General features: G+C 32.7%; 1 protein-coding gene across 4 annotated transcripts in view; it reads left to right on the top strand.

Annotated features, from left to right (window-relative positions):
• GRIK2 (glutamate ionotropic receptor kainate type subunit 2) overlaps window positions 1-23,492 on the top strand; it is a 343,246-nt gene that overhangs the window by 260,463 nt on the left and 59,291 nt on the right. For 3 of the 4 annotated variants that reach the window (XM_015858743.3, XM_015858741.3, XM_032443244.2), the window contains exon 14: window positions 1,067-1,284. In XM_015858743.3, the coding sequence (XP_015714229.1) occupies window positions 1,067-1,284 (218 nt within the window). Of the gene's footprint in view, window positions 1-1,066; window positions 1,285-23,011; window positions 23,031-23,492 lie in introns of those variants that run through there. The other variant, XM_085541857.1, reaches the window with a different exon arrangement.

The raw sequence follows: 23,492 nt of genomic DNA, 5'->3' as shown, positions 1-23,492 counted from the left end.
TATTTATTCAACATCATTAGAAATTACATTTCATTTAATTAAAAAGTTATGGAAAAAATAAATACATGCTCATTATTAATAAATACTTGTGGTTGTTAATTACATTAAATTAAATTTTTCCTATTTTAAGTAATTATGCACAAGAGCATGTGTGCTGCAGTTTTTGTCATCGGACTCTAAATTGATTTTAATAATTATGCCAATTACTATACAGTTTGTACAGTCCCCTCCATTCTTTAGTGCCATGAGCAGGCAACTCCAGCAATACATTATAGCCTATCTGTCTATCTATCTATCTATCTATCTATCTATCTATGTTATCTATCTGTCTATCTATCTATCTATCTATCTATCTATCTATCTATCTATCTATCTATCTATCTAGTTTATGCATAGCAATCTAGTATTTTAATTGCTGCTTTATCAAATTTAAAATGTGGCATAGATGTTTATCTAAAATTGTGCGGCTAACTATAGAGATGGGAGATGTTTCTTCTTAACTAAGTGCAAATTTTGATTATTCTTTTATGTTTATAATATTTATTATATTTTATATTACATATTTCAGGTATGAAATACCTGTTTCATATCTGTTCCTTTCATCAATAACTTTTTCAATTTAATCAAGAGATTTTACAAAACAAATATTACTTATTTTATGCCTTGAAATTAAAGAACTGTATGAGTGTTTCAATAATAATAATGATTTAGAGGCTTAGTCCAGCCATGATTTTTTTTTTCTGGAAAGCCAGTTTAAGTAACTCCTTTTTAAAATATTATCCTTTCAAACAATGATTTGATTCTCCCATTGCTATGCTTTAATACCCACAGCTCCAAAAAATCTGTCTTTGTAAGTGTAATCAGTTCTTATTTTGCATTTCAGTTATGTGTGTTTGTACAAGTAGTACACATGAGCCTATAGCTTGAAGATTTTTTAAAATTATTTTATTTATTTATTTATTTATTTGCACAGTGATTTCATCTCCCCACTGTAACAAAAAGTGTTGAACACTTACTAATTGTTTTCTGTGCATCGGTTTCACCTTTCTCCCCTGATTTTTATTAGGTTCTGAGCTCATGCCCAAAGCCCTCTCCACCAGGATAGTGGGAGGCATTTGGTGGTTTTTCACACTTATCATCATTTCCTCGTACACTGCTAACCTAGCCGCCTTTCTGACAGTGGAACGGATGGAATCCCCTATTGACTCTGCTGATGACTTGGCTAAGCAAACAAAGATAGAGTATGGGGCAGTTGAAGATGGAGCAACCATGACTTTCTTTAAGGTAAGCTTTACATCCTGTTTGAAAAGGTAACATATCACAACTGTGGAAGGAAATTCTGTGAGGCTTGTTGAGGTGTAGAAGAGGAAATGATTTCCCCACCAGCAAAAAGAAACTGAAAATCTCTATTCTGAGGATTTACAAGATAGCAAATGAAGTAAATGTAAAATCTCTCGTGGGAAATAATAAGTAATTTTTTGATGATTTTTGCTTTAACAATCCAATTTATAGTAACAGAGTAGGTGAACAGACATGAACACTGTGCTTGGATAGATCTCCTGTGAAAATGAGTTTTCTTGGAACAGTATTGGAAGTATCAGTTCAGTAGTATCATATTTAGTCTTCGCTCAAGCAACTGGACTTCTCTATGAATATAAGAAGCTGGACTGAGAAAAATCTTTGAAAGACGTTTAGGTAATGTATTCTGTTCTGATGGACATGTTTTCACTTAAAGCTTTGAGGTGAATATTACACTGGCATTTGAAACTTGGCATAGTGAGGACCAAGGTAAAACACAGGCTGGCCCAGAAACTGAAGAATGTGTAATCAGGTCCTTTAAACAGATTGACGGCTTCTTATTTATTTATTTATTTGTTTGTTTGTTTTTTCTGCAGATACTCTGTTGGTGTCTAAAAAGTTGATATTTATTGTAATGACCTTACAACCAATCCAAGGATAAACCGTTTTATTAAAAAATCTACATATATAGGTCTCTCATCTTTTGCATGGAAATTAAAATCAATTATCTTCAGTGTATCAGAATGTTTTATACTGCTTTACTTCTAGCATGCAGTGGGAAAGTTCAAAGTATTTTCCCTAGAATACTTTTTAGAAAACAATTTGAGGAAGCTAATAGAAGTAAGTAGTCAGTTAGAAGTCTATTGATGTCAGGAAATATTTCAAGTAATTAAATTAAATACGGTTGAAAGAAAGTATATAAACTTGAATTTTTGAAAGTGTGAAAATGATTTAAGCCTCAGGACATAGATGACACAATATCTATTACCAGAAAATACTGTGGGGTTTTATTTTCATTATTGCTGTGAAGAAGGCTTGGAACTTGTTCTTTTTGAGACTGAAACTACGAACTCTAAAATATCAGGAAGCAATTTTACCTTGCCAGTAATTTTTCCAGCAGTATTTTACCATAAGCAACTTCAAACTTCTAGTTTTCTTTCCACTAACCTTTAACTTTCTGTTTATCCTCTCATTTTCATTTTTTTTTAAATGTGTGTGATTTGTCTTTTCTTTCAGAGATACTGTTTTCTTTGTATGTTTTTCCATCTACATATCACTATAGTGCTCTCTTTTCTGCACATTTCTTTCTTACAACTCTCTTTCTTCTTCTGTTTCTATTTATCTAGATGTATTTTATGCTTTTCGTGTAAATTGTACTTAAGAATGAGAGAGAACTTACTTCTATCAAATGTTTTTTCTTCTATGTTTTTGAAACACCCTGGACTTATACACATTTGAGCAATGGTGTTAGATCACATTATTTAATATTGTTTTTATTATGATATTAAATTATTTTACTTCACTACAAATGAAAAAGATAAACCAGGAAAGCAACAAAAACAACAACAAAAACAAAAACAAACAAACAAAAACCCAAACTAACTAACTAACATTTGGATCTTATTCTGTTTATAAATTTTAGGTCAAATTCAGGTTTAATTTGTGGAACAAACATATTTAGGCTTTGTGTGTGAACAAGTTGTAGATAGTATTTTGGAATATAATAATTCACTGACAGTTCAGCTAGCAAATAAATTATTCCAAATATTCCTGATCATTTTAATATCTTATCTGTGAAATATGTAAATTAATTAGTATCATTTTGTAACTAGTAAAATGTATCCAAACTTAAGCATTAGAAGTAGGCAAAACTGTTCCTGTATTTCAGCCAATAAGAGGAAATCATGCTCAAAAGAGAAATAAATACAACCTCATTTGATTTATTCATTGTCTGAAGCAGCTTCCAAGTGGAAACCGGAGCATGCTTAATGTAAATGCTTTTCACTAGAGCTAACTGTATAAGAAATGCAATCTAATTAAATTCAATATTTCTACAGTAGACAAGTAGATAGTTTGTCTATTCCAGTAAGCTTTCTGGTAAAACTAGGTGGTTTTACTTCAGAAGGCTGAAATATCAGAAAACAAATCCTATAGTTCTACTCTGTCTGTACTGTTGTGTTTGAAAAGTAAATTTGTATTTTCTCTACACAAATTAATGTGATTTTTTTTACTTGGAGAAAAGAAAAGCCCGCAAGGGAAACTGCCTTAAAAGATACAATTTACAACTAGATACTACTAACAGTTCATAGGTACTACTATTAAATTACTATGTAAAAGGCAAATAACATTTAAGAACAGGCAAATAACCAAATAAGACAAAAAAAAAAAATCAGAAAAATGTCTTAATGTACAGAAATGGATAGCACAGAGAGACTTCAGTTGCCTATGTCTCTCTGCACTGTGGATGAAAACTATAAGCATGTTTTAAATTGCTTTTTGAATAGGTTGTTTCATCAAATAGCTGAAGGATGGCTTAAAACAATAAATATTAGGTTCTTTTTTGAATGAACAAATGAGTCGGGTAGAAGGAAACACTACCTTTGTATATGACATTATGGAAACTATTAATGAAATATTTTGTCCTTTTCTGGTGGCCACACTTTAAGTTTAAAGTTAAGAGGTGTTTATAAAAAGTGAAATAATGACTATAGATCTGGAAGAAAAGCTTTATAGTTAAAGGCTAAAGATGACTGGTCTATATAATCTGCTGAAGAGAAGGTTAAGAAGTGACTTGATCATGGTATGTAAGTGCCTTAATGGGAATGAGACTTTTGACAGTAAATGACTGTTTAATCTAGCAGAAAAAGCCATAACAAGATCCAGTGTTTCAAAACTAAAGTTAGGCAAATTCAGACCAAAAATTGCACATGTTTAAGACTGTCAGTAATTAACTCCTGATAGAACTTATCAAGGAGTTGACTGGATTCATCCGTCAGCTGTTCTGAGGAGAACAGATACAGCATAGCCCAAGCTTTTGATTTAGAGACTATTCAATGAAATACATAGCCATCATTAGCTCAGATTAGATTTTAGTGATTCCCTCCTACTTTAAAAATCTATGGGAGTATATTTTGTGGAGAGGTTGCCCAAAGATGTCTGAGGAGATAAATTTATCATCTGTGTGTATGTTGTTCCTTAGCTGCTTTATCTTCTTGTAATGAGACTGGATTGATCAAAACAGTGTCTTTGTGTTACAAGATGAAATAAAGGCACCAGATGTTTTCATAATGTTAAATGAAATTATCATATCTTGGTAATAGTTATTAGTTCCAGTCACAGTAAGGATCAGTAGCTGCCTATGAGACTGACAGTAATTTCTGCATTAATTATCTAAATAGAAGTCCATTTCATTTTTTCTTTAAGAAAACTTTGGAACCTGTCCAAGGCTGTCTAATGCTAAAGCAAAAAAAAAAAATATATATACATATATATATATATATATTTGTAGAAGAACATAAATGAGAATCAGGAAAAACAAAACAACTTCTTGCTAATATTACAATCTTAGAGACTGTAAAAATCTCTGGGGCATAACAGTACAGGTTTGCCAAGAGAGCTAGCAGAGTTTCCCTTTATGGAGACATTCAAAAGCTGTCTGGACTTGGTTCTGGGCAACTGACTATATGTGTCCCTGCTTGAGTGTGAAGCATGTACAAAGATGAACTTTAGAAGTCCTTTCCCACCTAAACCTTTCTGTCATTCTGTAATGCTGCTACTCTTGTGAATGAAACATACTTGAGAAATACCTTTGATGAAAAAGGAGGATGGTGTCTCCTGAGGTTGATTAAATCCTTCAGCTCATCATTTGGCTCCTCATGTTCTCAGAGATGTGATATTAATATTTCTCGGTCGGAAAGGGGAAGAAATTTACAGTGCTCTCTCTTCTTTAAGATCTACTTACCTAACATTACTGTAGAAAGGAATTATTTACACAGTGCTGGATATTTCTGACTGGATATTTCATTGGGAAACAATATAAAAGATCTCAGCATTATCCAAGAATTGTGGGGAAAGAAATGTCAGTGTAAATTCTAAGACATATCTGCAGCTAAGCTGATTCTTTCCTCTCTTGAGATATGTTTTGATGTTTCTCAGTTTGCTGAATTTTTTTGAGTTACAATTTTCACTTTTCTATTGGCTGCTTCAGCTGGTGTCAAGGCTTTCCAAAATGCTTACAGCCTCAAAATGGTAATGAAAAGGTCTTGACTGTTCCTGTGTTGCTTCCAGGATTTGGAATAGAAATTAAAAATGATTGTTGATAGTTTTCATGTCTCAGAAGCCTGCTTTCCTTCTTCTTCAGAATACAATGAAAACTTATTATTTTCATGAAAGATACTTTTCTCACAGTAGATACTCTTCAAGAAAAAAAAGTTCAGATTTTTCATTACCTCTTTTTTCTGTGGTCTCCTCAGCCTCTCAAAAAACAATGTCTGTTTACTTTTAGACTGACAGTTCTGACAGTGAGAAGAAAATGCTAATTCTACTCTGCTTCTGTTTCTACCCAGCTCTACTCATACACAGAAAAGAAATACTACAACACATGTTTATGTTGGTCTACAACTTTATGATTACTTCTGTGAAGTTGCATTAGATCTTTGTTTTTCTCCTGATATTTTTGTTGTTGCTTGTTTTGTTTGTTTTAGTCTGTACATTTCAGTGCCATTTTTTTTCTATTTTTATAAAGTACCATGCACAGTGGAACTTTTCTCAAGTAGGATTACTTAACACTTACATAATAAATAGTAAAATCATAGTCATTTTTCTTTCTCCAGTAGCCTTTGGTTCATGTCGTTACTTCTGCATCATGAATTAAGGCTGCTTGTGAGAGCCATTCAGGAAGCTGAAACACCAATAGAATACATATTTTTTTTCATGATCACTCAGTGAAAGGAAGTTAGTGAACTAAAGCTTACTTGTAAACCTTCGAAAAATCTGATAACTATATTTACATTTCTCAGTGTCTTTCTTTTTCTTCAGAACCCGTTTTTATACTCAGGCTCTGTTTATCTACAGTATCCTCTATTACTTCATGCACTGTGTTTTCTCCACAGAGGTCCACACTGCTGATCCTTGTCTAGTTTTTTCTCCACTTTTTGCCCTATACATTTTTTTACCACCTCCCACAGGAAATTTTTTGGGAAACCAATTAAGAATGTAGGACCAACTTTCATCTTTCATATTCTCCATTGTTAAATAGCAGGAAGATGTGGCTTTTGCTAGCACTGCAAATTCCCCCAAATAGCCTCTAAAGACTGGAAGATGAGGTTGTGGGGGAATTTTCCCACAGCTTACTTTTGAAGTACAAGTGACAGATCATATGTGAAACAAGAATAGCAGCAAAAATAAAGGCATGAGTGCCACTCATATATAATGACAGTGGTGGTGCCATGCATGAAGCCAGTATAGTCTCAGTGGGTTTTATAAACCTGAGTTTGAACATTATAATAGGCAAATGTTGTTTTTCTGTTTAACAAATAAGCATGTATATGTAGACCCTTTGAAATATGCATACATAGAACTTCTAGCTGAATTTTGCAAATAATATATTATCAAGTTTAATAGTGCATGTCAATCATTTTTTGGAATTGCTGCAAGTCATAGATGAAAGAACACTTCTGAGCTTTTCAAATATCCATTGGCTGACAGTGACGAATGAAAAAAGTTATTGAGCCTCAGCCCTTATGTATCATTATGGACAATGCATAAAAAATAATTGGTAGCAGATTCTGCAGATACTCATTCACTTTGCTTTAAAATGGTTTCAATTCTCTCTAAAGTCACATTTTAATGTAAAGCATGCAGACTTGTTCTTATGCATGAAAACAATTGTGGAATTTAATAAGTATACCATGTCTCTATTCTTTTTTTTTTCTTTTGTGCTATCATACTTTGGGCATATTTACTAAAAAAAAACATATGATTGAAATTAATTATTTTCCTTTTCCTATGATTATTCCCTCTTTGTTGGAACACTTCTTCATTTAGCTGCTACCTATTTATGGGAAAAAAAAAAAAAAAAGGCAACTGAAAATGTAAATCTGTAAAGCAAGCTATGTGGTCACTCCAAACACTAATAAGAACAGAATCTCAGAATCTGCAATGACTGAGTCTGCAAGAATGAGAATGAATGGGTTTTTTTCAGAGACCTCAAAACAGCTCTGTCACACTGGACTCTTTATAAGATCAAGGGAGCCAGGTAGGTTAGATGGTACGTTAAGACAGACCATAAAAGCAGCAGCACATTTGAATTCTGACATTCAGATTAATTTTGTACCACTGATTTCTTTGAATTGAATGTTCTTTCTTTGGAGTCTGGTGATAGAGAGGAAAAGTAATTCATATAAAGGGACTCCTTCCAACAAAACTGCTTAGGTACTGGGAGAAAGTAACTGAAACTGTTTTATGGCTGTCTTATCACTTTCCCTGTCTGTGGGGCTGTTAATGTTTCTGCGGTAAATAAGATCAAATATTTGGCTGCCTGTATTCTCTTAGAGCTGAGGCAAAAGTTCTAAAACCTTCCCACCCTTGCCTTTGTCCATGTTCTTGCCTCTCCCCTTGCCTTTCTCCTTTTCTATTCTTATTCCCTACACATTTTTGCCTTGCTCCTGCTCTTTGGACTGAGAAAGATTGAAATAAGAACTAGATAGCACTTCACTTCAGCAGAGGTTTATGCTGCCTTATGCACTATATGCAGACTGTAAGTATCCTCAGCAAGTTGCTGGACATATGTAGTATTCATAATGGTTTATATTCTAAACTCACAAGATTCATATTTATCATTTACACTTGTCTCTAACTACAGCTCTTAGAAACCAGTGAAGCACATACAAGTGCTTTTCAGCATTTTCTAAAGGAAATAATTTTGAACTGAATGCAAGATTAGCCATTTACAGTAATTACACTATTACATATGAATTGGATACCCACTTATCTAAAGAAGAATTTGAAGAGAAACAATCAAAAATAAAATAAAAACTGATATTAGGAAAAGTCTCCTTTGTCTTTGGATCATTTGAGATAGTATATTTTACAGTTCATCATCTGTTTCTGCATTACCCCAAAATATTCATAGTGGAAAAAAAAGTTATGCTGATTTCCACACAGCACCCTCAAGTGGACTAAACTGTGTAACCTATGGTCCCATCTGGCCTTTCTGTTTTATAAGTATCTAACAGAAAGCTAAAATGAACATGCAGCAAGAAGGAGACCTCTGAATCATTTTTCAAAATTGTTTCCCACAATAATATGCATTAATTAGTGTACACATATTAATGATCCACACTGTAGATAAATCATGTTGTTCATCTGAATAATACTCATCATTCTTAGTTTGTAAGTTATTTTAAAATCTTGCAAGATCTAATTTCCAAGTGTATAGAAACATAGGATACAAGAAATAAGAGTCCAGGGGAAAAAATAAAAATAAAAAAATAAAAAAAAATAAAAGGCCAACTACACACTAACCCTTAGAAAATCAATCATAATGATAAACCAATATTATTCAGAGGACATTGTGAGTTCTTAATTGTGTTAAGATATATTATCATCATAGTATCATAGTCTCGTGCGGGTTGGAAGGGACCTTAGAGATCATCGAGTCCAACCCCTGGGATTCGAGCCTCTGTGTAGCAGTGCGGCACTTCTACCACTTATGCCACAGGCGAGATTCGAACCCAGGGCCTCCAGTGTTGCAATGCGGCATTCCTACCACTTGCGCCACCGGGGCACACAAAATTATCACTAAAAGACAAACATTTCTGTTAAATGTACTTGACTTAGAGAAATGTTATGATCTTGAGATTTGAAAACTTATTCTGTAGTTGAAAGAAACTCATTCCCTTTTGGAAAATATATACTGTTGTCCCTGAAGACAAGAAAAGTAGGACTTTTTTCCTTTGAATTAGTACTCACTGCTGCAAATTGCTCATAAGTCTTGATAGTTTTCTCATTGTGTTGATTCAGTATCAACTTATGTTAATCTAACTGTGAGTAGTCTAAACTCTTCTCCTTCAATCTCAAACTCTATTGGCTTTATATATCATAGGGGAGTGTGAAGAGTCAGTCCAGCTTTGGATCCACATGAAAATGAATGTTTTTGCTGTCCTTGCAGGTTTAGTTTTCAGTTGTGAGGAAAACTTCGGTAGATGCCAAGTGCTAGAACCAGTGTGTGGAGGGCACAGTGTCCTGTTCTGCGGTAGAGTGATCTTACAGCACACTGTCAAACATGACAGCTACTGGAAGTCAACAACTTTTGGGAAGTGATTTGTGTTGCCTGGAAATTTTGAGGTGTGAGGTTAAAAAAATCAACAGCAGAGTAATTACATCAGGTAATTAAAGGTATCAACAACTAGAGTGTATGTTGTCTTTGTTTAGAAAATTGAGAATATGTCTGAAAACACTTTTAACTGTCTTAGCCTGAAAAAAAATACATCGTCTTGCTCTTCAAACCAAATAAATCTATCACCAAGTAGCTGTTAAAGTTTGCAGATTTGATCTATGACTCATTCCAGGAATGTGATTCAAAAACCGTTCACCAGAGTGAACTGTTTCTCAGTTTAGCCAGTCTTGTGTGAGATCCTGCCATATGAGCAACTTCAGTGTTAGTTCCTGCCTGCTGAAGCAGCCTGAAAACCTCTATTCATTAGCAGAGGTGAACTCTCAGTTCTGCCTTGTCAGTTTATATATGATACTACTGAGCTATTGTCCAACTGCATTAGCATTGCTTTGTGTATGAGAAATATTTCCAGTGCCAGAATTGCCCTGGACATCACCTAGAGTCCTATTATACTGATGAATTTCTTCTCCAGATTTATTCACTGTATTGAACAGAATGCTTGTCGAGATCACTTAAACTATCCTTGTTGCAATGCACCTATGGTTATAATTACATAAGCTACATTTGATATGGATGCCTTTTAAGCATTTTTCAGTATTCATGCATCAATGTGCATTTAATGTATTCAGTATTCTTAATCTGTACAATACAGCTTTTGGTTTTTCACAAAAATTATATGAAGTCATGATATATATGATCATGGTAGTCTAATAATCTGTCCCTTAATGTTTTGGACCAAAAATAAAGAATATGTTTCTTAGGTTTTTTTTTCTTAGTTCGGATATAGTATGTGATCTTTTAATTTGCTCACCATTTTCACTTCCTTTGTTTTGAGTAGACCTTGCTCTGCAACAACCAAAAATTGATCCATTATCAATATTTTCATTACAAGTCCAAAACAAAGAATCATACAAGCTACTGTGAAGCCAAAATCACAAGTAACTAATAAGAATGGTGATGAAGATAAGCTCATCTATGCTGACATTTTCCTACATTCTAATGTAATTGGTAACCAAAGTCCAGATAAGTTATAAGGTGAATTTTGTTGTCAATCATTATGATTAGAGAAGAGTATGAGAGCTCTTTAAATATATTAATATATCTAGCAAATTTTTATTCTGGTGAGAAATTAAGCATTGTGAAAATTAACAAAGGATTTAGTACTGCTTATCTTGAAAGATTTGTATCTAAATAACCTCTTTTCATTTGAGAATTGAAATCTGATTCCCCTCTATGAACTGTAAAATACAGAAAATGCTCTTAAAACCTTTGAAGACTTGGCTTTCTTGATCTTTGAAGAATTCTGACTCTTTTTCAACAGAAGGCCAATAACAAGACAGAAACTGCTATTCCCTTCTTTCTCTTGCTTTTACTGTCCCTTCATTCTACCTCTCTTTTTTCTTTTCTTATTTTTTTCAGTTTTTGTTTGTTTGTTTTTTTTTTTTAAATATATATTTATTTTTTTTTTATTCTGGAGAAATATAACTTCCTTGTGCAAGGAATATGCAAAAATTATGACGCATCTGCCATTTCACTTTTCAAAAAAGAAAGATATATCCCCAAAGGAACTTTCTGTGAGGAAGGAACACTAACATCAGATATTTTCTGTGATGTAGTTGAAAGACTACCTAGCAATTCTTCCACCTTATCTGACAAATAAGCTCTGACTATAGTTTCTTTAATTCTTGAACTTCTATCTCTATCTATCTTCTAACTTTCTATCTTGAACTTCTAACTATCTAACAGGTAGTTACCATTCACATTCTTTTTCATTTAAGTGGAGTGAGGATTGGAGGAAATCTATATGGCATATCTCATAAACAACATTGAGACCCTTTTCTTTTTCATTCCTATTCAGCTAATAATGTGTTGCTAAATTTATTTACAAGATAGATCTTAATTCTAAATACTCAAAATTGATTTCTTAAGACTTTAAACCATCAGGACTCTTGGTCTGATCTTCAGATTTTCAGTTTTCCTTTTATAAATAATTAGTTGTATTGAATTTGTAACTTCCAGTAGAAAAAAATATTGCAGTAAACTTATCAGAGCCTATAAAGTTTGGGGCTGCAATACAATGTGATTTGAGACAATATTTTTATCTTTACATTTGTGGAAATTAAGTTATGGAAGCAAGTCATTAAAAGCCTCTTGTTATTGTATATTAAATTTCAATATTATATTTTCTTACACAAGACTGCATTACACAAACACTATTTAAAATAGAATTATCAACTACTAATGTAGCTAGTTTCACTACATAAGTAAAATGTATAGCAATAGTTTTTTGTTATCACACAGTATCACACAGTATCACAGTCTTGTGCGGGTTGGAAGGGACCCTAGAGATCATTGAGTTCAACCCCCGAGATTCGAGCCTCTTGTGTAGCAGAGCTATTCTTTCGTAGATGTAAGAACTGTAAACTAAAAAAGCCTGGTATCCTAAAATGAAAATCCTATGACAAGGAAATATATAGGGCAGGTTTCTACTAACTCCAAAATGTAGATGTCTTCTCTCTTTTCAGTTAGTCATTTGGTCTCCTTTGTTTGGAACTGGGAAAAAAAAAAAAAAAAAAAAAAAAAAAGTTAAAACATAATACAGAATTGATCTTTCAAACTACTTTAAGTAACTGTCCTAGATGGACAGTGTCCTGCAGAGTTCCAGATTTTTTCCCATTGACCACAGAGAAGATTGCACCAGTACCTTGTTCTGGATGCTTAGTGGTATGTAAAATGAATCTTGTACAATTTCTGGTTGCTGTTTAAGCACAAGACAATTTTCTTCAGTGTATAAAATTCAGCATGACTGCAATTAAAAATTATCTAGATATGCAAATTAATTTTACATAGAATAATGCAAATACATGAAATCCCATGATAAAGCTAAGTGCCTTAACTAACAGTGTGGAGAATTCTTATTTTAGAGGATTGAGTTAAGTGATATGAAGAGTACCTTTTCTTATATATTGGCATTTAAATGAGCACAAAAATAAAACATAAAACTCTCCCTTAAATCATAGGAAAAGTACACATTTTGGATTGCAAGTGTAAGTTGTACTGTGGCCAAAATAGCTGAGTGGTCTTGGTTCATAAATGTAATGTTTAGAAAGACTGACCTGGTCATTCACAGCAAAAATCAGTACTGTAAAAAGTAATCTGGTGATTGTGAAATCTGGATTTCTAAAAATAAAAAGTAAAATCAACAAACATAATACATCTTGCTTTGCTAATAGTACTCCTTATTGTATTAGAGTTTGAGTACATTTATCTTCCAGCAGTGGGGCAGATGCTACTGTGTTGTCTGTTGTACAATTTCTTTTTTAATTCTTTTTCACATTTTATGATTCCGATGACATTTTTTAAATTAAATTAGGGTGACAGGTGCAGGCTTTTGATACATACACCACTAACGTGTTTGCATTCTTTGCATAATTTGTTGGAAGTATATGGTAAACTTGACATTTTTAGATGTCAGAATTTTCATGGAAGCTTAAAATTGAAGTATACAGTTCAGCAAATTGGTCAACTAAACTAATAAAGTTGAATAGATGTTAATAAAGAAACGCTGAAAAAAACCTAAGGATATATCTGAGGATATTTTCAATTTCCCATTCCTATATCAACTTCAGGATCCCAATATTTTTGTGCTGTCATCCTATAAAGAAGAAAAAACTGTGAAGCTGATTTAAGTTACACAGCACTTTAAGCATTTAGAAGAAATGTTTAAAGCAAGGATACTTACTTGGTTAACAATGTCTTAAAAATGTTTAAAAAAATCATAATTTTTGACTCAGTATTGTGAAGTAATAGTTTTGAAGCCCATTGCTTAGAGACTGAAGTAAAATATATAACAAGACTTCATTTGTCAGTAATGCAAAATACGTAGGGAAATCTTTTCTAAGTTTATTGCTCCAAATCCATTATTGTTGTCTTTCTTGAACTCTTACAGTTTAAGTCTATACTCATAGTAGTAGTAGTATAATAGTAGTATAGACTGGACTCTTTTCCTTCAAAACTGGATGATTATGTGCAAAGATGACAGAATACGTTAGGAACAATCTTGGCATGAAATTGACCTCTCCTGAGCTATGGTCTAAATTATCTTGGATACAGACCATGTATCATCTGGGAGGTGATTCCTTAGGACAGGCCAAAACAGTTTCAGGCTGCATGCTAAGAGATGGTATGCATAAATACAGTCTTGTTTCCTGGACCTATTTTGTTGAGTGTAGCACATGACTCATAGTGCTAGTTTGTATATAGCTTGGGGAGAATCTACAGTATTATTACTGAAATGTTAGAGAAAATATCTGGTTCAAAAGACAAATACTTTTTTCTTTCTGACCTAGTCTTAAATTACTTTTTTTTCCTCCATAGCTATATTTTGACTTAATGTATGTCATTTCTTGTCTGTTAAACTTGGAAATCTTAAAATGAAATTATTTCCTATATCTTATTGCTCATTTTCACTAACAAGTTCCCATTGGTCTCAGTATGAATTAGGAGTTTAATGATTTTGTGAATCCAGATTTAAAGACATACAAGAGAGAAAAAAAAGTCAATATGTAATATGTTACACAAAACAATTAGTGTCTATTAAAGCAAAGTTTTCTAGGCTTGGATTAGAGAAAGGGAAAAGTAAAATGAAAGTAAAACATCAAAGATTTTACACTTTCAGTCTCTTTCTGTCTGTAATCAAAGTGTTATGTTTGATATATAAGCAGTAGGATTTTTTTTTTCGTGTTGTTTCCTTCAATGTTTTAAATATGGTTTATTAGATAATTAATATCATTTACCATTCTAATTTCAATTGAAATTTTTAATTATTGCCGTATAGGTCAAGAAAAAATTATTTCATTTTGCATGAAAAAAATAACCATTGATGTCTTTGCAGTCAGTGACAGCAAATCAAACATACTCTTTTTTCTGATATTCTCTAATGAGCATTACTGATTTATAATTTTATGTTTGAATTATTTTTTAAGTGATAAAAATTTGCAAGCATAATTCCACAGTGAACACCGTGTATTTTGAGGTGCATTTTTTAAGTGGGATTCAGAAGGACTCCTCATTTGTTAAAAATTCAATACCAGATCTAGTTTGCATGATTTTGCATAGGCAGTGGTTCAGTATAAAAGGAACAAACTCTTCCTCTTTACATACATATATGTAAACGATGACTATATGTTTGTATAATTTGTGCACAGCCTTTCCCCTGAAGGTCTACATCTTATAGCACACCTCTACTTTACTGCACTCCTTTTTCCTGGAGAAGAAGTGGTGTAATTGAATTCAACTTCTTCATCAGACAGTCTGTGAAAGTGCCAAAATATAGTAATCAATAGCGAAATGGCAGATGTGAAGGTTAGTTGACAACAAAGAGTAGGTTAGTTGACATCAAAGAATGTGGGTGTAAGACTTACCTATGGGAAAGAAAGTGCACCATTACACTTCATCTATACTAAGAATATAGCTTACTATTTAGCTTATTCTATCAAGATTTCAGAATATTAGAATATGATGGCTTTCATTGTTCCACCTCTGAGAGAGGAACAACATCTAAAAAGTTAGATAAATATATCCCTCAAAAGAATTGCACTTAGTGATCAGGATTTTATTAATTTTAAAATGCATTGTTGGAATTTCTTTATTCTCTGAATAGAGCAGTTCCAGTGCAATAAGTCTTGGACAAGAATTGGCTCCTGGACAATCACTGTATTGTAGATGAATGTAAATGCTGGTTTTGGATCATGTTCATAGGGAACAAACAACACATATTAATGTCTCTGGAGTATTCATATTTATTGTTCAGAAAAATTCCTTATTTTGTGGAAAGCTTGGATATTTGTTTACTTCTTTGTCTGGACAGTATACGTGTCTTTTCAATGCTTGTCCACACAGGAAATGCTGCTGAAAAAACTGAGTTTCACTGCATCAATCAAGTGGATACTCTTTAGTGAGATGGTTCTACAGGGAATACCAAAAAGAGAGTCAGTAAACAAAATGATGTTGAGCTGGCAAGTCAGTGTGTAACAGATAGTGTTTGTCAGTATGAGAACTAACAGTTGCTGATTGCAGTTGGGTGGTTTCCTCAGTAAGCTATAAAAAGGAGCAGGTGTTAGTGAAGATAGAATACAAGGAGAAAAGTATTCACTGATAGATGATTTTGTTCATTCACTTTGCAAAACGTTTTGATTTGCTGAGAACTCTGCAGTGCTTCAGCATCCCGTGCCTCCAAAGTTCACAACGTTGAATAGAGATCTGACATTAAGAGCTTAAGTGAGCATCACATGGAATCTGTCAAGACCACTTTTTCTTCTTAGAATGCTGTGTAAGGATGTTTATAAGCAAGTTGCTTCTGCCCTCAGTGCTTACAGATGTTTGGTGACAAGAGAAAATAATTTGTCATGGACAACCTCCTCTTCCATTTGCTGTGTTACAGTTCTGCACAGCCACATTGCCTGTGTATGCTATGATTCGGAGACTTGTCTCCTTACATTTAAGTGAGAACTCTGGCAGATACTCAGTTGCCCTAAAATCTGCTTCCTTAATCAAGACTGTTTTAGAGTACTTTTGACACCCTACCCCTCACCCTCTGCTGAAAAATATATTTTGGTTAATTTCATTTTATCCAGTTTTACTTATCTATCTTTTTTAAAAGCACGGAGCATTCTAGTTGTCAGCGTGGGAAAATGTAGTGTGAATACATGTAATATGGAGCACGCTTTCAAGCTCTTTGTGTAAATCTCATTATAATTAATGTTTTCAAAGCTATTGTAAAAAAAAAAAGAGAATCTCTGTAGGTCAGGATTAGTGACAAATTTTATTATCACTATAGGTTGGTATCTTTTTTATTAAATATTGCAAATAATTAAATTATACAAACTGTATTATTTTTCATTCTAGTTGTCCTGACAGCTTTCTGCATTTTGAATTACTATGAAAATAAGACAATTTAAAGAATTAAGTTAAAATTATTTTTTTTTTCCCCCAGGAACCACATCTTTGTGATGCAGTAAAATATCAGGAAAAACAGAGTTGCTTCATAGCTCATGTGAAATAAACTTGACAAATTTATGCAACTATATTCCTTGAAGAAAACTGTTAATCTGAAAACCTGATTTTGTAGTTGTTGTAGGACAACTTTTTATCTTAGTGCTAAATTTAATAAGAAATATTTCTGCATAGTACTATAGATTACCAAAGCAATTGTATCAGATGAAAATTCAACACATTTATAAGGATCATGCTTATTTTTGCTGCCTTTTTTAAAACAAACAAACAAACAAAACAAACAAACTCTGAGGTTTGTACCTGTGTCACAGGTGAAATATGCTGAAAGTTTCCAGCTAAATAAATGGATATTAAGATCAGAGCACTGATTGATAGGACAAGGGGGAATGGTTTTAAGCTAAGTAAGGGGAGGATTGGATACTAGGAGGAAGTTTTTCATGCAGGGGGTGGTCACGCACTGGAACAGGTTGACCAAAGATGTTGTGGATGCCCCATTCCTGGAGACGTTCAAGGCCAGGCTGGATGTGGATCTGGGCAGCGTGGTCTGGTGGCTGGTGACCCTGCACATAGCTGGGGGATTGAAATGAGATGATCATGATGATCCTTTTCAACCCAGGGCATTCTATGACCCCATGACTTATAATTGTAGCTTTCAATTTCAGATTTTTATTCAAGTTAGAGATCCCTTCTGACAAAATGGTTTCTACTAAATCATGTACTTTCTTGTCAACAATAATGCTAGAATAGCTACTGAGCTAGCTTTCTTCCCCTTGTTTCTTTCTGGCAACTATTGAAACATACAATTCTTTATGGATTTGACAACATACAGCTCCGTCTTCTGTTTGTCATTAGAGTCTTGGTCTATCCAGGTCATCTTTGTCTCTTAGTACATTCTGAAAAGTGAATTCCTAGATTAGAACTAATTTTGAGTAATTGTGTTTTAAATTGTAACTATACAGAAAGTAATTTGTAAAAATCCTACAATAATGCCCTTTATCCAGAAAGCAGTATTTTGATCTCTCTCATCTATTCACAAGGTGATTCTGCCATGTTTATCCCTATGATTATTTTAGAGACTTGCAAATGAGTTATCAGCTAAATATTGATTAGTGATGATGGTTCCTGTGGTTAGTTTGCTTTTATTTATTTATTTATTTATTTATTTTTAAGTTTTATGTTTGTTTGTCTTTATTATCCAAGGTGATTAGTGTGACTGTTTATTAAAGTGATAGTACAATTCAAATAGTTAAAATCTGTATGAAATTAAGTACATGCTGCTGTGTCATTAAAGGAAACAAGTCCTGAATGGAATCCCTGCCGTTTTTGTGACGAGACGATCAAAAAGACAGTAGATGCTCTGAATATAATTTTCCTGTGGTGACAAGACTTTCCCTTTCTATTGGAATCCCACATGCTACCATGATGGTTTGGTACATTTTCTGTAACAAGTAAAGTTGTTCATCTTTCATATGTCCGAACATCTTCCTGTCATGGCAATCTCTTTTCCTGTATTGGCCATCTGGGGCCTTAACAGCTTGCTTCCCTCCAGCTCTTCTGGTTGCTTCCTTAGCTTTGTGTTAACGCAGTGAAGTTTATGCATGTTCAATATAAGAAAAAAGAAAAAGAAAAGAAAAAAGAAAAAAAAAAAAAAAAAGAATAAAGCTGTTTTATTAAAGGAACAGGATATTTTATTGAAGACTACAGAAAAGCAAACAAACATTCAAACAATGTACCACTGAACAAAAAAAGAATCATTAAAAAAAAAAAAAAAAAGACAGGAATTATGACCAGAATATCTGAAATGTGGATCTTAGTTTCAGAGCTCATAATGTCTGGAATCTAGTCCACTAAGTCTAACTTAAAACATGCAGATTTATGTTCACAAACTCTATCTGAATCCATAAAACACCACAAAATTTAAAAGAAATAGGCTGTAGGAAGTTATTAATATTGAAAGTTGTCCCCTCAGAATATAAAAATGTAAAAATCCAAATAATAATTAAAAAACAAAACAAAACAAAACAAAAAAAAACCCAAAAAAACCTTTTTTTGTCAGAGAATTCTCCTTCATAAATCAATGTACTTTACTTTCTCTTGTCTTCTCATTGTATCCTTTCTTTCTTTCTTCTTTCTTTCTTTCTTTCTTTCTTTCTTTCTTTCTTTCTTTCTTTCTTTCTTTCTTTCTTTCTTTCTTTCTTTCTTTCTTTCTTTCTTTCTTTCTTTCTTTCTTTCTTAAGTTGAAAAAGAAGATTATTTCTTGGGAAATAAATGAATCTTTCATGCAAACTGCAATTCACAGAAACAGCTCCCTGAAACAAGTTATGAACAAGTTATGTTGTAAAACGTTTTGGAGTCTGATTCCTGCAATTATCTATGCTGTTTAAAATTTTAACCCTGCTACCCTGGTTAAATTACCTATAGATTACAAATTTCTGAAAACTTTCTGTGCATGTGTGTATTTACCTTAGTCTTTCTTTAAGGCTCTGATCATGTGAACATAAGGCAAGTCCTCACAGAGGTTTAGTATTCAAATGAATGGAGAAATTCTCTACATTGACTTCTACTTCTCTACATGACTTCTAAAAAGCAAGGAAAGGATTAATGAAAACCAATTACATTTTTTAAGAAAATGAACATTGAAGAAGGAGTTAGATGCTATGGTGGTAAATGTAAGAGATTTCAAGCAAAAAGAGAGATATCATCCCATTTGTTTTATTGTTTTGTTTAACAGTGTCCTCCATAGATGTTTTGATTTCCTGTCTGCTTTTCTTTTCTAAAGTTATATTTAAGATGGGATATTTTTCTTGGTAGACCATAGTGGTTCTTTTGAAATATAATTTACAGTTTACTATTTTTGTTATTTTTATTAATATTATTATTTAAATGTAAATGATTCTTCTTACAGTTTCACACTGCTAGGTTTATATATAGCTGATTTCTTTGTTTTTTAATTTTGAAAAACACATGTAACTACACCATATCCAAACTTAGTTTCTTGAATAACTTCCTTAAAATTCCTACACTGTAAGAGCTCACACAAGTGAGTACAATAATCATTTTATGTATTCTATTAACTTGTGCTTCTATAACAGAAAATTGGATTTATTAGGATCAATTTTATTATCATTTTATTATCATATTTAAGTCTCAGATTCAGATATGCAGCCTTTAAGTTTATTGGATTTCTGCACCTTTTGTATGGAGGGGATACTCTTATCAAATGTCGAATGTGTAAAAATTGTTAATAATTACACTATTTACATGTTCTCAGAGAATTTTACACATGTAAAAATAGTAATATTCTTTAGAACACCCTTATCTTTTACTATTTCCTTGTTATTTTTAAGTGCAACCTGTGATTAGAGATAATTAAAAAATAAAATAAAAAATTTAAAAAAAATTTTAAAAAGCCTATCATCACTTGTAAATCAGTTGGTAAAACTGCTACAACGGGTCCATAATGTTGATTCCTCATCAACAGCGTGACTCCTCCATTTCAGGACAATATTGTAAAGCTATAATATCTATGTTTATATCTTTCCATCTGCCTAGCATTGTTATTTATCACAGATAGCAGAGAGGTAAGTACTTATTAGGGATTTTAGATTAGAAGGAGTGAAAGTGAGAATGTACTTCTGTGATTATTAGGTTTCATGTCAAACCAAATGTAATGTTTTTTTTTTGTTTTTTTTTTGTTTTTGTTTGGTTTTGGTTTTGTTCCCTCCCTCCCCCCCGCCCCCCCTCCTCCCATTGTATTTCTAATCACTGTGATCCCTTTGAGACATTTCTACACAGCAATGAGATTATTAAAAAAAACTAGACCTCACCCTGGGGACTTTATTCACTTAAGCTCACTGTCATTAATCTTGTAGTCCTTTTGTTTTAAACTATTTCCTTATGGCTTAAAGTCATCACAGCTATGTTTTACATCTAGTATTTGAATTAATTTTATTACATGAATTTTATGATGCACTGACACATAGCTTGACATATGTTCTGGATTCCAAATACCTTTCTCACAGCCAGATTTGTTCATTTTGTCGTTTCCAGACAACAGAATAGCAAGTTATCATTCTCCTTTACATCTTGATATAGTAGGAATTATCCATGTCAAATCATTTATGATTATTTATATCCTACATCATGACACCTTACACTCAAGTGACTTCACTGCATTCCATTCATTTAGTAGGATTGACAATTTATGTTTAAGCAGCTAAAAAGAAAAAGGCAGCCACAATGTGAAAAATACAGCCAATTTATTCTTATACTCTTTCTAGAGTCAGGGGATCTATGAAAATCTGTTCAGGCCCAATAACATATTTTCTTTTAGTATAAAATTGAGAACAATCTTGCCAAATATCAGCTAGATATGATGTGGTATTTCTTTTTTTGTGTGAGTTACTGGAAGTCTCTGTAGGTAGGAAGGGTATGTACAGCAGCTGTGCTTTAGGTCCTTGTGTTCCTGATGTGCACCCCAGAGAAAGAATTTTGTCTTTGCAGTTGAAAGGTCTCCGGGTGTGTTTTTGTTTTCTTCTGGTTAGTGTTTTGTTTTGCTTTATACTTTTATCATAAGAAAACAAAACAAAACAAAACAGTTTACAACAGAAAATAATGATTTTGATAGAAAAACTTGTATATCTTTCAACATTTTGATATCAATGGTATCAAGTGGCTCTATATGAATTCACTTTGTATAGCTTCAGTCATACAACCTGACCTACTCTTTCAGTTCGGTCTATAGTCAGTGTAGGCTTTGGACAGCAAGCAGAATTGTACTCTACAGATAATCCCTTGTTCTCTCTTTGTTGAACATAATGGAATTCTCTTAGTATCTAAGAACTTAAATAAGTGAGTAACTAAAGGGCTAAGGGAAGCAACATGATTTTTGTCCCTAAAAATATGTTTCATTTCATTTTCAGCATCACTTTCATTCTAACATTTTGTACATGCTTTTCAACTTGTGGAAAGTCTGTAAAGTCTCTTTTACTCTTGCAAGATATGCCAGTTGGATACCTTACCCCTGTTCTTTATGAATTTGGTTAATCAGAGTTCTTTTTTTTTTTTTTTTTTTTTCCTTCTGTATTTCCAGTACTTTTTATTTGTTTGTTTGTTTGTTTGTTTGTTTGTTTATTACCATTTCATACTACTATGATCATTGCTGTGACATGCTGGTCTCTTTTAAATATACTGGCAAATTTCTAGTGTGAATCAAGTATGTTTTTCTTTTAATAAGGAGAGATGAAGGAAATTATTTTGTGATTATTACATAGTATTTGTATTTCAAGAAAAAATATAGTGCTGAAGTATTCATTAAATGGTATGAATATTGCAACAAATTTTTATGGTACCTAAGTTGATTCAAATGAAATTACTGCATCCAGAATTTCTCTTTATAAGGTGCCATTTGTACCACAGATAGCTTAAGCACCTAGTTGCAACTCTGGTGAAAAGTGCAACATTTAAAATCCTCTTTCAGTCTGTAGAATTTAATATCTCTTTATGTGCTTATATGGGTTGTTTTGAATGGACAAGAAAATACATTAGTATTTTAACATAAGAGAAGGGGAATAATGCACATTGCACACTTGAAATTTCACAGTGATCCACTGAAATGCATGTATTTAATCTCCAATAATTTTTATTATTCAGTTTATTAAGAAAGTTTCTCAGTTTTGTGCCTTCTTATCAATGAGTTACTTGGAATGGGAAAATGGGCAAACACTCTACACCAGTTATTTCTATATTCTATTCCTCCTGTATTAAACATAGATTTGTTTAATCTATTTCTAGTTAATCAATTCTAATTTAGTCACTTTCTGTTTTGCCAGTATAAAAGACATACTCCCTCTCTTTCTTGTATGATGTCAAAGGTTCAAAGGGGTAGAAAATTGAGGCCACACTACTTTGAACAATGAACATGAATGTTTTCTTTTAAATCAGAAAGCAAATGAAAATGACTAAATTGCCTTTTCAGGGTAAGCTCTGGGTTTCAGACAAACTGGTGTATCTTTGATTTGTGCAGTTCCTATTTGAATAAGGTATTTAACATAGTAATTACTTGAGTATTCATGTTCAATGATTGCTGTAGCACATATGCAAAAGAGTCTAATTCCCTGCCTTAATATCTGTAATATATACAGAGTATTTTCTGTTCAGCATTTTCAATCTTCTATTTAGTAAAAGTAAACATGCAAACCAAAATACAAAAGCCCAAAAGAAGGTGATTAAAAGTGCGTATTTTAAAATACAAAACAGTAATTTTACTCATTTCTGTAACTTATCATATTTTGCACATTACAGTGATGATGCTGAAGTGCTCATATCAACATGTAGTAGAAGTACCCAATGAAACAACAGAAAATCGTCAGCTGGAACTTACTATTTCCTCATCAAGTGTATACCTAAAAAGAGCTTAAGTGAGGAAAACCACACTGGGGTTAGAGATGAATCTGATCTGAGCCAGAGACTTTATGGACTTTTGTTCTTTTAGTGAGTATTTCTGGTCTGTAAATAACATAGGTTAATATATGTAAGAAGCCAGATCTTAGTTCTTAAATGTTTAATTTTATGGTGTAGCTAAAATATTTTTGCATAACTTTCCTAATGAGGGAACCCTAGTCAAACTGCTGTCACTTTCATGGTGAATGATTTGTGAACGTGTTATACTTCTAGTGACAAAACAGTGCTACCTCTCTTTTTTACATCCTAGCACATAGGCACAACTTTCCTGGCTTGTCATTTATACTTCACAAAAGAATGGTGTTTTTTGTTTGTTTTTGTT

The sequence above is a fragment of the Coturnix japonica genome, chromosome 3, assembly GCF_054131305.1.
Source record: "Coturnix japonica strain WE chromosome 3, WE-NBRP24, whole genome shotgun sequence".
Classification (NCBI taxonomy): domain Eukaryota; kingdom Metazoa; phylum Chordata; class Aves; order Galliformes; family Phasianidae; genus Coturnix; species Coturnix japonica.
Note: the sequence above shows the minus strand (reverse complement) of the source record. Positions and strands in the feature narration are given on the sequence as shown.